The sequence below is a fragment of the Natrix helvetica genome (genome assembly GCF_964273705.1).
Source record: "Natrix helvetica genome assembly, chromosome: 2".
In the NCBI taxonomy this organism is placed as follows: Eukaryota; Metazoa; Chordata; class Lepidosauria; order Squamata; family Natricidae; genus Natrix; species Natrix helvetica.
The window spans coordinates 125,004,955-125,022,067 of NC_138552.1; the positions used below are offsets into that span (position 1 = coordinate 125,004,955).

General features: G+C 41.3%; 1 protein-coding gene across 1 annotated transcript in view; it reads right to left on the minus strand.

Annotated features, from left to right (window-relative positions):
* Positions 1–1,632: 1,632 nt before the first annotated feature.
* The window catches only part of LOC309387390 (uncharacterized protein), a 75,301-nt gene continuing 59,820 nt past the window's right edge, over positions 1,633–17,113 (minus strand). The window contains exons 19-21 of the mRNA XM_081943863.1: positions 13,911–14,095; positions 11,141–11,282; positions 1,633–3,038 (exon numbers count right to left, since the gene is read on the minus strand). Of these exons, the coding sequence (XP_081799989.1) occupies positions 2,854–3,038; positions 11,141–11,282; positions 13,911–14,095 (512 nt within the window). The 3' untranslated portion in view covers positions 1,633–2,853. The remainder of the gene's footprint in view (positions 3,039–11,140; positions 11,283–13,910; positions 14,096–17,113) is intronic.

Below are 17,113 nucleotides of genomic sequence, written 5' to 3' on the forward strand. Positions count from 1 at the left end.
TTGAAGAACCAATAGTGATGGAAACATGGGAAGAGATTTGGGTAAGAAATGTAAAATTTACACAAGCTCAGAACTTGAGAGAGTATTTTCACAAGATGCTGTACAGATGGCATTTAGATCCAAAAAGGCTAGCCTGTATGTATCCGAATCTACAATCTAAATGTTGGAGATGTGACTGTGTTGGTGCCATGTATTACCATATTTGGTGGACTTGTAAAAAAGTTAAAGCATTTTGGATAAAAATATGGTGGGTTATTCAAAATATTTTGAAAAAGAGGATAAAGTTTACGCCCCAGTTGTTTTTGTTAGGTATAGTTTCACATTGTACTGTTATAGAGACTAATTTGATTTTGAACCTAACAATGGCAGCAAGATTGTTGGTGGCGCAATATTGGAAGAAGGAAGAGTTGCCCACTATCCAAGAATGGACGTTAAAAGTAGTAAACTTAGCAGAGATGGCCAAAATTTCAGCGTATCTGAAGGATCACTCAGATGAGAAGTACAAGCTGGACTGGAGAAGATGGATTGACTATATTCAAAACAAATACCAGACTAAAAAATTTCAGTTAGCTTATGAATGAAGGGATAAGGAATGCTGCAATTTATTTAAAGTTAGTTTAATAAAGGGGGAGTTAAACACAAGAATAGTAACATGTTAAAATTAGTTAGCTTATGTTAGCGTATGGTTGTTAAATGTTTATACCCTGTACTTTGCTCTGGGAGGTCAAGGGAGGGAGGGAGGGAGGGAAGAGGGGTAGGGATGGGGGAAGAGGGAAGGGTAAGGGGGATAATAATTGTAAAATTTATTAAAATTTTAATTAAAAGAACATTTCCACAAAAAAAAGAAAAAAAGAAAATCTATCTGTGTATTCTAGCCGTGTCTGTTCGTTTGGACTATCTGCGTTGCTTCATTTGAACTATCTGGGTTGCTGCAGAGCGACTCTATTGAACGTGAGTTGCCTGGGCCCTCAGCCAAAGGATTCGTTATCTCAGTAATTAAACAGTGGCAAACAGCCAAGCCTGTGTTCTCGTTTATTCACAGGCGGGGTGGTGGTGGTCAGAACAGTATTGTATATAAAGAGGTTTCTTATATAAACGAATCCTGCTGAATTATTTACTTGTGTGCTGGTTGGATTGCTGTAAACTCTAACACTTCTCTCTTCTCTTCTCTTCTCTTCTCTATCTCATCTCATGCTATCATTTTACATGGCAATAGATACACACATATCCTGGCCTGGAAATTCAACCCAGGTGGACATCTTCCTATGACCTCTTCTCCTCTCACAACATAGGCCCCCACTCAATTCTCAATAATGTATGCCATATCATCCTTCTTACACACCAAACTGGCATTTGGAAGCAGGAAGAAACCTGGGGCCATGGAAGCTCTGATAGCCAAGTCTTGGGGGAAACTGAAGGGGCTGAAATGCAACAGTGATACAAACTTCAGGGCAGCTTCCTAAGAGTGACCTTCAGCTGTGTCTGATGATAACGTTCCATGCTTGTCATCATCCTGCTGTCACTGTTTCCTTCTCCCTTGAGAATACCCATCACCTTTGTCCTCACTTCCCCGGTGCATCTTTCATTATAGTTCATGTAAGTCTTAGGAACAAATCCAGCCTCATCAATCTGTACCAGTTCATTTAGAAGCACATTTATTGTTTTTTTGCAGTAAAGACTTTATCATCTACATTACATAATGAGATGGGTCAATGTGGTTTGGAGAAGTTGGGTCATTCTTCCTATTAGATAGCAAAGAAATTAAAGCTCCTTTCCAAGAAAAAGGAAATTCTTGAATGTTGCTGAATCTCATTTGTTTATGGAGAGTCTCTGTTATCTAGGTCATGCTTGTCCCAAAGGTTCTTTTTCAAAAGGCAACTGGACTTTATTTTTCCTTGAAGATGTTTTGCTTCACAACCAAGAAGCTTCTTCAGTTTTCATTGAATGATGGGGGATGAAAGAATGTATATTCCTTGCAGTCATCTGGTCATTAGCACTCAGTTCTACTTCTTGAAAGTTACTGAATCTCATTTGTTATCCAGATTAATATTTTGGCCAGAATTTACTGATTATATTAACAAGAGCAAACTTTTAAATCATATTATCATTACTATTTCTGTCATAACTAAATTATTATATTTTGTAAAAAAAAAGGAATATAATTTAATATATTCAGTTGAATATTATTTATTGACTAAATTTTTAAAGTTTCCCATGACCATCTCATGGGGACTCTGGGTGATGTACAAGCAAATATATAAATTGACTGAGGACTATTGCAGAAAAAAATACTGCTTTTTAAAATGTAAGTAGAATTACATTTCTTAATTAAAGCAAAAGAGACAAAAAGTTCTAAACAGAAACAGAAAGTTGAAGACAAAAAATAGTAAAAAGCAAAGGAAATAAGTGGTCTTAAATTTAAAAAAAACACTTTGCTTTTCATGATTTCCCTACTATTCTTCCCTATCAGAATCTACATTTCATGAGATTATAGATCATTTCCATTTATCTTCTAAATAACACATGAAATCTATACAGTATTGAATTCTATTGTTAAATTTTGCCTCTGTCAAACTGAAGACATTTCAAGGCTGAGAAAATGAGATAGATGATAGATAGATAGATAGATAGATAGATAGATAGATAGATAGATAGATGGATGGATGGATGGATGGATGGATGGATGGATGGATGGATGGATGATTGGATGGATGGATGGATGGATGGATGGATGGATGGATGGATAGGTGGATAGATTTTACATGATAAATGTAGCTAGCTAGATATAGATATAAAGGTACATTTTATAACTGATACATATATTGTAATATAGGTAATGTATATATTGTCATATCAGCGTAATACAGCACAGGTCTTGTAAGGCATGGGAGAGGAGGTAAGTCCAACAACAGGGGTCAAGTCCAGGTCATCTTTAGATGTTCCTGGGGGTGGCTGGAAGGTAAATTTCTGCAAGAGGCTCGTAAAGAAGAGGAAGAGCTCCATTTTGGCAAGGGTCTCACCTGCACACATTCTTCGACCTAGAAGAAAGCAGAAATGACAAAAACAATGCTGGTTTATTGTTTTTTAAAAACTATTTCACAGGTTTTCTCAATGTCCTATGGCTATGGAAAGATCAGCACACAGGTACACAATGACAGATCAAAGATATTGATAGAAGTAAAATGCTTTAATGAAATGGAGACAATCTTCGACTTACAATGGTTTGTTCAGTGACTGTTCAAAGTTACAGCACTGAAAAAGTGACTTGTGACCATTTTCACACTTACGACTGTTGTAGTATCCCCATGATTATGAGATCAAAATTTAGATGCTTGGCAACATATTAATGATGTTTTCATCTGATCACCTTATGTGACCTTCTAGTAAGCAAAGCCAACGGGGAGGTCAGATTCATTTAATAACCATGTTGCTATCTTAACTACTGCAATGATTCACTTAACAACTATGGCAAGAAAGATTGTAAAATGGAGCAAAAGTCTCTTAAAACTGTCTTGCTTAGCAACATAAATTTTGGGTTCAATTGTGGTTGTAAACTGAGGACCTGCATTTTTCAAACCACTAAATAGCAGCATATTTCTGAATTTGAAGACAATGTCAAAAAATATGGGAAATCAATGCGAACAAATGCAGTAATGCCCCTCTTTTAACTATGACAGAACTAGGTATCACATTTTATTGGTCTTGCAGAAGGAAAACAGGCGTGGACAATATGCTTAAGTTTGTGAATCCAGAGGAGGACAATTAATATATTATGGAGCAAGGTGATATCTCAGATATATATATTTCCAACAAAATATGTGTTGGGATGAGTGGGTTATTGCTCAATTGGACATAATCCAAAATAACTTTACATGGAAGATTTTAGGTCTCTCCAAGGCAACCCTTCTGCTTATCTAATTCTCTTTGGGGAAAATTTAGTTCTTGGAATAGAGAAAACTTCAGAGAAAGTCTTCTCAAAAAGGATTCTATTAACTATCCTATTGTGGTATATTTGTCTATATTTTCATTCTGGTGCCATTACAGGTAATATTTGATATACAAAGGTCCATTTAGTAACCTTTTGAACTTACAATGGCACTATGAAAAAGTGAACATTTTTCACACTTACTACCATTGCAGGTTCTTCATGATCACATGATCAAAAGAGTCAAAAATGACTCGACACTGTGAGCTCAACATGGTCAGCTGGGGGCAGCCTTCTCACAACCGCCAACTCACTGCTGCCATCTCTTTGCAGGACATCTAAACACCAAAATTTTGCTGCAGGGATAATTCGCTCCAGGTGCTGGATGGAAAGCTGGAGGGATGAGTGAGCAGGCTGTCCAAATGGGGAGAGGGGTAGCGATAGGTGGAGAGTAGAGTTAGAGGCAATGGAGTACAGGCAAAGGCAGAGGGTTGGGTGTCAAAATGAGAAGCCCCCACCGCCCTACAACTTTTTTTTTAAATGCCACATTGCTTAATGTTTGAGGGTGTCTTGCTCTGAAAATAAGGGCAGCTTTGAGAAGCAATGGGATGAGATGTCAGCTAAAATGATTTGATTTGAGTTGCATTCAAATCCTTACCCATCAAACAGATTGCAAAGTTTGCAGCTACATTTAGCTGTGGTCTGAAGCATCACAGAAAGGGGGCTGGGTGGACAGGCAGTTTGGAGTCCATACTGAAAAAAACCTCTCTTCCCAGCACTACTCTTCTCATAGGATTAGTATCGGCTTTGGGGGGAACTGTCAGGGCAGCCTCCATCAGTAACCAAGAAAGAAACCACTCACCTCTATTTTTCAGAATTAAGAGTACTTTTACTGGTTATGAGTAGAAAGCAGCTAGCAAAGCAAGATCTGAGGCAAAAGCATGCGTAATCATAGGTATCAATATGTGACCCAACTCCCTCCCCCTAGTAATAATAATAATAATAATATATTTATTTCTTAGCCGCGCCCTCTCCCGAAGGACTCGGGGCGGCGTACAACAAAACATTCGAAATAAATATGCAAACAAAACAAACATATAACAAGGTACACTAAAACATACATACATATATATAAGGAGGAGATCGATTAATAAAAACAATTAAAATACTGTATTTAAAACCCTTAGAAATTAAATGTAATTAAAATACCCAATTAAAAACCCGTCAGGAGCGATATGGTTAAATCAAAGTTGAGCCCAACCCCCAGTCCAATCCGCACACCCAACACATGTCATGTGGGCTGCAGCTTCAAAACCCATCATCAGGTTGGTTGGCCTTGGCGGCAATTCCACTATCTGCAGCATGCGCAGTAGATGGTGAGAAAAATCACTCCCTTCTTCATTCACTCCTGTGCTTAAGCTTCCCCTCCCAAATACCATATTTTCTCCTGCTCTCCCCATTTCAATGGCAGCCGAAAGCAAGCAGCAAAGCAGAGGCTAACATCCCGCCCTCTGCCAGGAAAGGACATCACCCCTGGAAAAAAACGTAGAGAGAAAACAGGAACAAGACAGATTAGACATATGTATGGCAATATGAGTCAGGGCTTATCGGGATAGGTAGAGTAGAATTTCTGCAAAAGTTTAGGAGCTCTAACATGGGACTTATCAACCCATTCAGCTTGGGATGGGGGAAAATGTTTCCAGGAGACCAGATACTGAACCTGATTCCTACGTCTCCTGGAATCCAAAATCTCTTTGATCTCAAAATGTTACTCTCCTTCAATGAGAAGAGGGACAGGAGGCAGCGATATGGGTGCCCGAACAGAGGAGGTATGCACTGGTTTCAAAAGGTTAACATGAAACACGGGGTATATGAGCTTGAGATACTTCGGCAATTCCAACCGTACAGAAACAGGATTAATGATCTTCACAATAGGAAATGGACCAACATACTTAGGCCCTAATTTCTTTGACTTTTGGGTAGTTTGGAGAAATTTGGTAGACAGAAAAACTTGATCCCCCATCTTGTACTCCCTTTCTTTCACCCTCTTTTTGTCAGCCTGTTTCTTGTGTGCTCGATGAGCAGCTTCCAATGTCTTTCGGGCTATGGGCCAAACCTTTTGGAGCTGGTCACTCCACTCTGAGAGGGACAAGACTTGTGGTTTTTCATGGGGCAATTCTGGGATTGGCACAAAGTCCTGCCCAAAGACAAGTCTAAACGGGGTGAAACTGGTGCTGCTGTGCACAGAGTTGTTGTACGCTACTTCAGCATGTGGTAACAGTTCAGTCCAATTATCTTGCTGATAATTGATAAAACACCAGAGGTATTGCTCCAAAGCAGAGTTAGTCCTTTCACAAGCTCCATTAGTCTGAGGATGGTGGGCGGAGCTTAACCCCTTGGCAGAGCCAATCAACTTCAAAAACTCCTTCCAGAAGAGGGAGGTGAACTGTACCCCTCTATCTGACATTATGCGCTCCGGCACTCCATGCAAACGGTATATATGTGTAATAAACAATTTAGCTAAGGACTTAGCTGAAGGGATCTTGGAACAAGGCACGAAATGAACCTGTTTAGAGAACAAGTCTGTGACTACCCAGACCATGGTATTTCCTTGACTCTCAGGTAATTCGACAATGAAATCCATTGATATTTCCTTCCACGGGGATTCAGGATGGGCTACACCTTGAAGCAGACCTTGGGACTTCCCTGGAGGTCGCTTAGCAGCATCACATACAGGGCAACTGGCCACATACGATTCAATGTCTTTTTTAAAAGAGGGCCACCAAAATTGTCTTTTGATGAGATGCAGAGTTTTCACAAACCCAAAATGCCCTGCCATGTGGGAATCATGAGCTCGTAGTAACACCAAAGACTTCATGCTTGCAGGAACATATAATTTAGTGCCTATCCAAGCCAGTCCATCTTTCATGGTGCATTCATCTGAATGTTCCTTAAACCAGTAGTCGGACTCAAGGCTTTCCTTGAGTTTGCACATGAGGTCTGTTATGACCTCCAACTTAGGGTCACTTTGGCTTCTGGTAACCATTGGAGCAGCAAGACCTTTCGCTGAAATGACTGGAAGTACCACGCTCAACTTGGAACTGTTGTATTGTGGGAGTCTAGATAATGCATCCACCATAAAGTTCTTCCCTCCAGGGATGTACTTTAGGGTGAAATTGAATCGGTTGAAATGTTGCGCCCAGCACATTTGTTTAGGAGACAGCTTTCGAGGGGTCTTTAATGCTTTCAAATGTTTGTGATCAGTCCACACCTCAAAAGGGTGTTTAGCTCCCTCAAGGAAATGTCGCCAGGTCACCAAAGCCCACCTGACTGCAAAAGCTTCTTTTTCCCATATAGCCCATCGCCTCTCCGTCTCTGTCAGTTTTCAGGAGGTGTAAGCACAAGGCTGCAGGTGCCCGTCAGTGATTGCTTGAAGTAATACTGTTTCCACCACCACATCACTAGCGTCAGCTTGAATGATAAATGGTGCATCCATGTCCGGGTGTTTCAAAACGGGTTCAGCTGCAAAGAGTCGCTTTAGTTTTTCAAATGCGGCCTGACATTCCATAGTCCATTTTAATGGCTTCCCCGGTTTGGGTTCGGCCTCTCCTTTTGACTTTAGGAGATTTGTAATGGGTAGCGCAATGCTGGCAAAGGATGGAATAAATTGATGATAAATATTCGCAAATCCCAAGAAACTCTGCAATTGTTTGCGGGTGCAGGGGGTGGTGGTGCCCATTTGGTAACGTCTTGGACTTTAGCTGGGCCCATCTCGATGCCATTGTGGGAGATGCGATAACCAAGGTAGTCAATTTTTTCCTGATGAAATTCACATTTAGACAATTTGGCGTAAAGCTGCGCCGCGCAGAGTTCTTTGTGAACTGAATGCACCAATGTCATGTGTTCCTCACATGTTTCCGTGTAAATAAGGATGTCATCAAGATAGACTATCACGCCTTTGTATAGGTGGTGATGCAAAACTTCATTTATTAGTTGCATGAAAACTGCTGGTGCCCCCTATAGGCCAAAAGGGAGTACTCGGAATTGAAAACAACCAAGTGCACAGTTGAAAGCAGTTTTCCATTCATCTCCCTTCTTAATCCTGACTCTGTAATAAACCTCACTTAAGTCCAATTTTGTGAAAATCCTCCCTTTATCCAAATGAGCCAACATGTCCTTTATCAGAGGGAGGGGGTAAACATTGTGTACAGACACCGCATTTAAGTTCTTATAATTCACACAGAGGTAAAGAGAGCCATCTTTTTTTTCTCTAAACAGCACTGGAGCAGCCACTCAGGGCCTGGCCGGTTCAATAAACCCCCTTCGTAATTTTTTATCAATAAATTTCCGTAATTCGTCCATTTCACGGGGGGTCATTGAGTAGATTTGGGGTTTTGGAAGTTTCCCTCCTGGGAGAATATCAATACTGCAATCTGTTGCATGGTGAGAGGGTAACTTATCAGAGGATATCTCACTGAAAACATCCTTTAGGTACCAATATTCTTTTGGGATTTTCTCCTCCCCCTCAACTTCTTCTTGTCCTGTGGCTGCTAGGTTAGGTTTTGCGTTAATGGGCTTTGGAGCCCCCCCTCACCCTCAGGAGGTGTTACGGATTGGATGCGCAACCACCCTTTCCACCAATTGAAGTGTGGGTTCCACTTCCATAACCAAGGTAATTCTAGTATGAGAGGCCGATCCATTCCTGGGGCAACAATAAAACTTATAGTTTCTTGGTGAGTTCCCATCCACATGTCTATTGGCTCAGTTACAAAATGGGCAGGGCTCCCCCCAGCTATTGAGCCGTCCAGCTGGCAAAAAGCAATGGGGACTTTTAAAGTTCTCAATTTCAGCCCCAGTTTTTCCACCACCTCAGGACTAACGATGCAACGTGTGCATCCTGAATCTAAGAGGGCCAGCATTTTTTCTTGCGCTCCAGTAGAGGGCACTTTTAGTTCTACTGGGATAGTCATGGGGCCCAATCGGGAACTTACCAGACATTCGTCGTCAGATTCGGTTTCAATTTCTTCCAATGAGGAGGATGGTTCCCCCCGTCCCTTAGGGTAGGATGGAACTGTGTAGTCGGCTCCATGCCTTTCATGGCGGTTTTCCTTCTTTTCTCAGGTTGTTTGTCTGGTTTTCTCTCTCCCCCAGTAGTAGGTTTTGTTCCCATCTTAGTGCGGGCAGTTTGCTGCGATGTGCCCCTCCTTCCCACAATGGAAACAGGTGAGGACTCGGGGCTTGCTAGTAGACCAACTTTTCCCTCCTTTTGGAACTCTTTGGAGAGCCTTGGGGGGGGGAGTAGCCCTCTCTTTTTCACTGTCATCACGGTACTTGTCTCGGGCCAAATCAATTTCTACATCCGCTGCCAATTCATACCAGTACTGCAATGTGCCCCCCCCCCCCATTTACACAGTTCTGGTATATATCTTTGTTTAAACCGTCCATGAAGCCATCGAACAGGGATTTTTCGGACCAACCCCTCATATAAACAGACAATTCACGAAATTCTTGCATATATTCAGCAACTGGCCTGTTTTCCTAGGTGAGGGTTTAAAATTTAGTTCTGTCTTTTCGCTCTGTGAGAGGATCATCAAAGCGTTTCCTCAGGGCAGCCATAAACCAATTGTAATCTCTCAGTAGGGGGAATTAACATTATGCAGAGCAACCATCCAAGCAGCCGCTCTATCTTCTAATGCCAGGGTAACAATTCTTACCTTGGCTTCTTCTGTGGGCAAATCCTCGCCAAACTGATGCATGTAATTCCACACTTGAACTAGAAAAAATCCTAAATCTTTTGCCTCCCCATCTAATTTCATTCCAAGTGGAGGAACTTTGGCCACCCGGCGTCTGCGGGGACCCCTCCCCCTCTTGGGATAGCTCTGGCAGCCACTGCTACTGGGGTTGGGGCTCGTTCATCCTGCTCATCACCCCCATCCACGGCCCCAGTCTCTCTCGGGCAGAACAGACCTCTGCAGTTCTCTCCTCTGTTCTAGGAGAAGATCTTCTCTTCCAGGACTACTCTCACATAAACGTCGTCTCTCCCACGCCTCTTCAAAGAGTTTCATGGCCTGAGACATCATAAGGTTCTCCTCCTCGACCTCCTGCCACTCAGCGGCTGGTCGCCTCTGTCTCCTTGTGGTGACCCTAAACGGAGTTTCCTCGGGATTATACTTCTGCCCCACTCCCAATATCCATCTGGCGTGAACAGCTTGTTCTTCCACGTGTAGTCCAGACATTCGCTCCATTTTCAGAGGGCAAGAGGATGCAGTTGCTCCCACGTCTTCCTCCTGGTCACTGCATCGGTGGGACATTCTTTTGAAGTTTGAGATTTTATTGCACTCCCCTCGGAAGGTGTTAACTCCGGGTTGAATGCGACACTGAGATCTTGCTTAATGTCAGGGCAGCCTCCATCAGTAACCAAGAAAGAAACCACTCACCTCTATTTTTCAGAATTAAGAGTACTTTTACTGGTTATGAGTAGAAAGCAGCTAGCAAAGCAAGATCTGAGGCAAAAGCATGCGTAATCATAGATATCAATATGTGACCCAACTCCCTCCCCCTAGTAACCCCAACCCCCAGTCCAATCCGCACACCCAACACGTGTCATGTGGGCTGCAGCTTCAAAACCCATCATCAGGTTGGTATGCCGGACGGTTGGTCTTGGCGGCAATTCTACTATCTGCAGCATGCGCAGTAGATGGTGAGAAAATCACTCCCTTCTTCATTCACTCCTGTGCTTAAGCTTCCCCTCCCAAATACCATATTATCTCCCCCCACTCCCCATTTCAATGGCAGCCGAAAGCAAGCAGCAAAGCAGAGGCTGACAGGAACATTTTGTGCTCTGCCATATTGGTATGACCTATGAATAAAAGCATAAGAAAATCTAATAAAAATGCTTCAAGCTAAAAAGATCCAAAGTCTGTGTCTCTCTGAAGGCTCCAACCAGCCAGGAAGGCTGAAAGACAAGCTCATCCTGGACAGAGGCAGAGATGGTGATATTAAGCACAGGAGGAATAATAGTAACTCATGCAGAGAATTGAGGATATCCACTGGCAGACTCGGGAATCAACATACAAGTCTGTCAAGCCTGGCCACACATGTTGTCCATGAGGCACAAACTTTGTCAATATAAGGTCTCTTTTATCAGTTTTTTTCAAACAAGGCATTAAGGGTTGCCTTTTACGGAACATAATCTATGACATCATAGAATCTTACCTGCAGAAAATGGCATGAATGCATCCCTCTTCACAAATTTTCCTTCAGAGTCAAGAAAATGTTCAGGGTAGAATTCATGTGGTTTCTCCCACTGGGATTCATCATGGAGCACAGATGTCAGCAAGGGAATGACATAGCTGCCCTATAAAAAGAAAAGATAAAGAATGATATGAAAAGAAGTATGTCCAATTAATGCATGATTATAAAAATTACTACATGGATTTTGTAAAGTGTTGTAAAGTGTTTATTGAGAAGTGAACATTGGTCCTGAAGCAATATTTTATATTCAAAAAATAATATACATATACATATACATACCTATACACACACACACACCATCTCTATTTTTCCACACAGCAAATGCACCTCAGTTTTAAACTTCACTTTTTTTTTGCTTTTGACTTACATGTTTAATTAATTATCTGGTTGTATACTGATTTATTTTACAAACACACCCCTTGCTAGACTCTAAATATAATTTTTTTAAACCTCTTTTTACTGCTTTGCTTTGGAGTTATGAAACAGTTCTGCTTTTGCTTCATGGAAACCAATGGCTCAAAAACTTTCTCTTTAGTAGTGAAATGTTTTGATTTATATTTGCATCATATTTCTACTGCAAGGATTTTGCATTTTACTAGTTGCTATCTGATATTTTTTTTGTATATATCTTTAATCTTTCTTGTTCTTTCAAAAAAAAATTGAAATTTTCACTTTTGTTTCTATTTACTCTCTATTCTATTCTCTCTATAATATTATCTTAATTTTTCTCATGGTCGTTTTTTAATGGAACATCTACTTCGTTTGTCCTTGAGAGGAATTGCCGATGTTTTGTTGTCAAAGTCCAAGTATAAACAAAATGTGGATTATATTAAAAATGAAAACAACAAAGAGAAGGAGCTTTGTTTGAGAATTGTAGGCTCTTTGGAGAAGGCTAAAAGGAACATGAATTTAAAAGGCTGACAGATCGCAATATGGATCAGCGATGAACTGGACTTTATTTAAAAAATGAGGGAGATTGTGGATTAGATATATTATATTCAATCAAAAGACAACTGTTAAGAGATGTTGTGGTTCAACTTGTACAAAACCCTTCTGAACAGCAAGTTCTATGGGAATATTCACAACAGAGATCTATGACTTCAGGGAATGAGATGCAATTGTTTGTGTAAATCTCAGATAATTTTAAGAAAAAAATATTATTGAAAATCAACATTTGATCCTGGACAGAACAGAGTGTGCAGTGTTTTATGGTAGATTCAAAGTTTTTATGAACTTTCTGTGTGTAAAATACAATAATAGATTGTTAACAGAGGGCTTAGAAGTTAGTTTTGCCCAATGGCTCACCTGTTAATTTTTTTTACAGTAAATAGATATGTCTAATTATTTGAGGAAATTTAACTTTAGAAATTTATAAATTGTAGACCAGTTTTGCAAGGGAGAAACTCTTATTGTTAAAATATATTTATCAATATTCAACTGGGGGACAATTTATGTGTGTTTGTTTTTTCAATGCTCATTTTTTCTCTTTTTTAGTTTTGCTTACAGAGGAACCGAGAGGGATGAAATGACTTGAATAAACATCTAGAGCACCAGTAGTAGAATTCAAGGGATGAACTTAATTGAACACAGGTAAGAGCTGCTATCAAGGCCTACCTCATGGCAGTTTGGGTGGCAAAGGGTAAGTACTTCTCTATACTAATTAAGTCTGCAGATAATTGACCAGCTTTATTTAATCACCTCTTTAAGGTGAACCTCCTGGGGAAGGAGGATACTGAGGTCGACCTGAAGAGGTGTATTAACAAATTTGTTGTTTTTTTTAAACTGGAGTTCATTCCCAGTTAGATGCTGGCACAGTTGCTGGTCTGGTAGAAGCCCCTAAGGTAGGTTCTTGCCTTGTTATCTGGGAATGGTTGCTCTGTTGCTCCTGGGGAAGTGGACAGGATCCTATAGAGTATGTGCACAAGCACCTGTGTTTTAGACCCATGGCCCTCCTGGCTTGTGAAAGCTTCCTGGGAGGTGACATACAGGTGGATTCTGGTGGTGATGAATGCTTCCCTAGAGAAGGGGGGGTCATGCCCCAGCACATTAAGGAGGCTGTAAGAAGTCATCACTAGATTCCCCCATTGGATAATTTCTAACCTGTGCCCAATCTTCCCTTTTTGGGAAAGGTGGTTGAACAGCAGCTCCATAAATTTCTGGGTGAAACAGATTATCTAGATTCTTACCAGTCAGGATTTAGGCCTGGAGTGGGGTCATTGTTTTTATTTTATTTTTATTTTTTTCTATGTTGTATTTTTATTGCTTGTAAGTTGCCTAGAGTTACCGCAAGTGAATAGGCAGCTATATATATTTTCTAAATAAAAATAAAATAAAAAATAAGTTGAGTTTTATTATATTGAAACACTTTTCCTTACACTTATGGAATCAAATTTCAGGCCCCAAAACCAATATTCAAGGCTTACAGAAGACAAGGAGGGGGTAGAAAGCAGTAGAGTAAGAGAGGGAGAAATGAAAGAGTGAAACAAGGGAAGAAAATGTCTCTTGTATATCAAGCTGTAGGGCAGTTTGGGATTGCCAGATGCCAAAGAAAATCATCTCCCATTGGCATGTAGAGAGGGATCTATGGAAATTGTTCTAATAATATAAGAGTCTCCGGCTTTATAACTTGATTTAGCCAATTTCATTTATTTAAGGTCTGCTTTTTTCTACCATGTTGTACATGAAAGCCAAGCACCTACTTTATATAATGCATTGATTTTAGACTGATCACCTTGGGAATGAAGAAGCCTTTGAAAGTTATATCCATGGTGGTTGAATGTGGCAAATTGGATGGAGCAATATCACCAAACCTTTGAATTTCATGAATTACAGCATCCGTGTAAGGCATTTTGGCTCGGTGGTCTGTCCTTGGCGGGATATCACCAATCTCTTTTGCAATTTCTTCTTGAACCTTTCCTAGGAAAATAAAATGATCAAGATGATACCTTTTTTGAATTTTGTTTTAAATGGGAGTTAATGCATGCATTTTAAATCTGAATGAAAACAATAGGCACTGCCTGTAATCCTTGGATTAAGGCCCTTCAGACAGTCACTCATGCATTATTTACAAATGGACTACTATAGTCTGCTGTACATTTGGAAGTCTTGCAGGCCACTCAGTCATTATACCCAGCCAGGAATTTGGCAAAATAGATAGTGATTTGCACTCCTTGTTATTTCCATGTAAACCCTGTGGACCAATTTAGTAGGATTCTGAATGCAAATCAAATGCTGGTGAGATTGCCCAAGTGTATCCATCAATTAATGGCATCTAGGGGGACTCAGGAAGCATGCCTTCTTTAAACTGATGCCTGCCCTCTGGAAAGGTACCACCCAGATCCAGATTGCTGGCACTCTGATGTTATTGCTGTCACTTTGAAGTAAATATATAAACTGGATAAAACCAGGTGTCAGCGTTCCAAATATCATCCAAAACTAAATCAGAATTCAAGGCAAATCTCTCCAAAAAGTTCCAATTTATTAATAGAGTTGGTACATCTGTTGCAAACCCAAATCTGAACTTCCTGGGGTTTCCACCAAGTTGAAAGTTCATGATCTTGCCCCTACACCCACAAGTTCATCACATGGTCCAATTTTCCTCTGCCATGCTGGCATCTCTACCAATCTAGTTCTGATCAGGTGCTGAGGTGCGGAGACAAAAGATGACCTTGGGCTTCTAGAAAGGAATGTTCTATTTTGACAACAACACATTCTACAATTCTACTCCTTACTATTCCCCCTCCCAATTCCCACTAATGAAACAGCATAATAAAGAAATAGAGAGAGAGAGTGTGGCAGTCCAAAGATTCTGAAAAGAACCGCTGCAGGCCTGACAGGCGGCCTCCCTTCAAAAGGGAAACATTTCCTAAAAAGAGAATAACATAAAAGTTAACATAACACATTTAACCATACCTCCCCCCCCCCAGGGGGAACCTTTGGCTTATCGGGAAACTTCTCATGGAATTGTTTCACTAACCTATCCACTTTTAGGTCGCTAACCTTTCACCCAAGTAGCTTTGGACAAAGGGTAACCCTTCCAATGTACTAAATACTGTAAGAGACCCCTATACGGCCTGGAATCTAATATTTTTTTCACCTCATAATGTGTTTCCCCTTCTACCACTACCGGAGGAGGGGGAGCTTGGGTGGATGGTCGTATGTTGGACCCAATTACTGGTTTCAACAAGGTACAATAAAATGCTGGGTAAATTTTCCCTAGAATTCTGGGTTGATTGAGTCGAACTGTAACTGGATTAATTATCTTCTCTATTGGGAATGGACCTAGAAATTTTGGGCCAAATATCTTACTAGGCATTCTTAATCTTATGTATTTGGTAGATACAAAAACGTTGTCCCCAACATGAAAGTGGGGTTGGAGCGAGTGGTGTTTATCAGCTTGCTTCTTGTAGGCTTCTGCCGCACCTGCTAGAGCTTTCTTCATATTTTCCCATGCATTTTTTAGTTTGTCCACACATTCATTCAGAGACATGGAGGAGAGCGGTTCTCTAGGCAGCTCAGGCATGGGAACAAATTCCATGCCACTGGTAATCTGGAAAGGAGTTAATCCCATGCTGCTGTGGACTGCATTGTTGTACCACTTCGGCAAAGGGTAGCAAGTCTGACCATTTGTCTTGCTGATAGTCCACGTGACACCGGATGTATTGTTACACCATCGCATTGGCCCTCTCCGCTGTGCCACTCGTGCTGGGATGAAACGCTGAGCTGAGTCCTTGTGTGGACCCAATGGATCTCAGGAACTCTCTCCACAATTTGGTGGTGAACTGAACTCCATGGTCTGAAATGATCCTCTTGGGCACCCCGTGCAAGCGATAAATGTAGATCCACACAGAGATGAACCCCACTATCTTTCTTTTCTCTGAAGAGCACTGGAGCCGCTACTTTCGACTTTGCTGGTTCAATAAAAACCCATTTCAGATTGGTGTCGATGTACTTCCTTAATTCAACCATCTCTTTGGGAGTCATGGAATACAATTTTGGCTTCAGTAAGGTAGCCCCAGGTTTGAAGTCTATTGTGCCATCTGTGAGGCGGTGAGGTGGAAGATAATTGCCATCTTCCTCACTGAACACTTCTGCTAAATCCCAGTAAACTTTTGGGATTTGTTGGATCCCTAGAAGTTTGGTGTCTGCTGTAGGTGCTGCAGGTTCCGGACAGTTTGGGCTGTTGGGTTCAATTGTTCCTGGGTGGTCTGTTGGTTCCACCGGTGGTAACGGCCCAAAGCCAATAATCAATTTTCTAATGCCGTCCTCCCACTTTATTGTAGGTGCCCACTTGTTCAGCCATGCAAGTCCCAAGATAATTGACTCCTGCATTCTAGGAGCCATGATGAATCTGAGAAATTCATAGAGGCGCCCTATCATTAACTTTACTAACTCGGTAAAGTGAGTGTTCCATCTACTTACTCAAACCAAATGGGATGGTTTAGGGGTCTTGTGCGTATACCTAGCTGCTCCACTATAGACATGCTGATTAAGCATCGGGTGTCCACGATTGCCCCAACTTCCCCTTCCACCCCTGTTTCTGGCACTTGGAGTTTGGCTTTTATTGTAAAAGGGTGGATGGGTGCACTCACCATTGGGTCGTCTTTGCCAATTTCTTCCTCCTCCTCCGAAGTGGCAGGGGCTTCCCCAATGGTAGGACTCTCAGTCTCCGTTGGCTGTTGTACCAGACAACTCTTTTCTGGTGGATTTCTGGTTTTTTTCTTCATCGCGCTGACAAGTGGTTGCCACGGTTGTGGAACAGCAGCAGGAGCCAAGCATTGTGATGCTCTGTGGCCAGGCTGACCGCATCTGTAGCATTTTATTGGGGCCCACGAGGGACAAGGGGAGTTGGAAGCTTTTCAACTCTTTGCATTTGCATTCAGCAGGTCAAAGGTCTCCTAGCAGGAGTTCCGGCAGCAGGCTTTCGATAGGGGT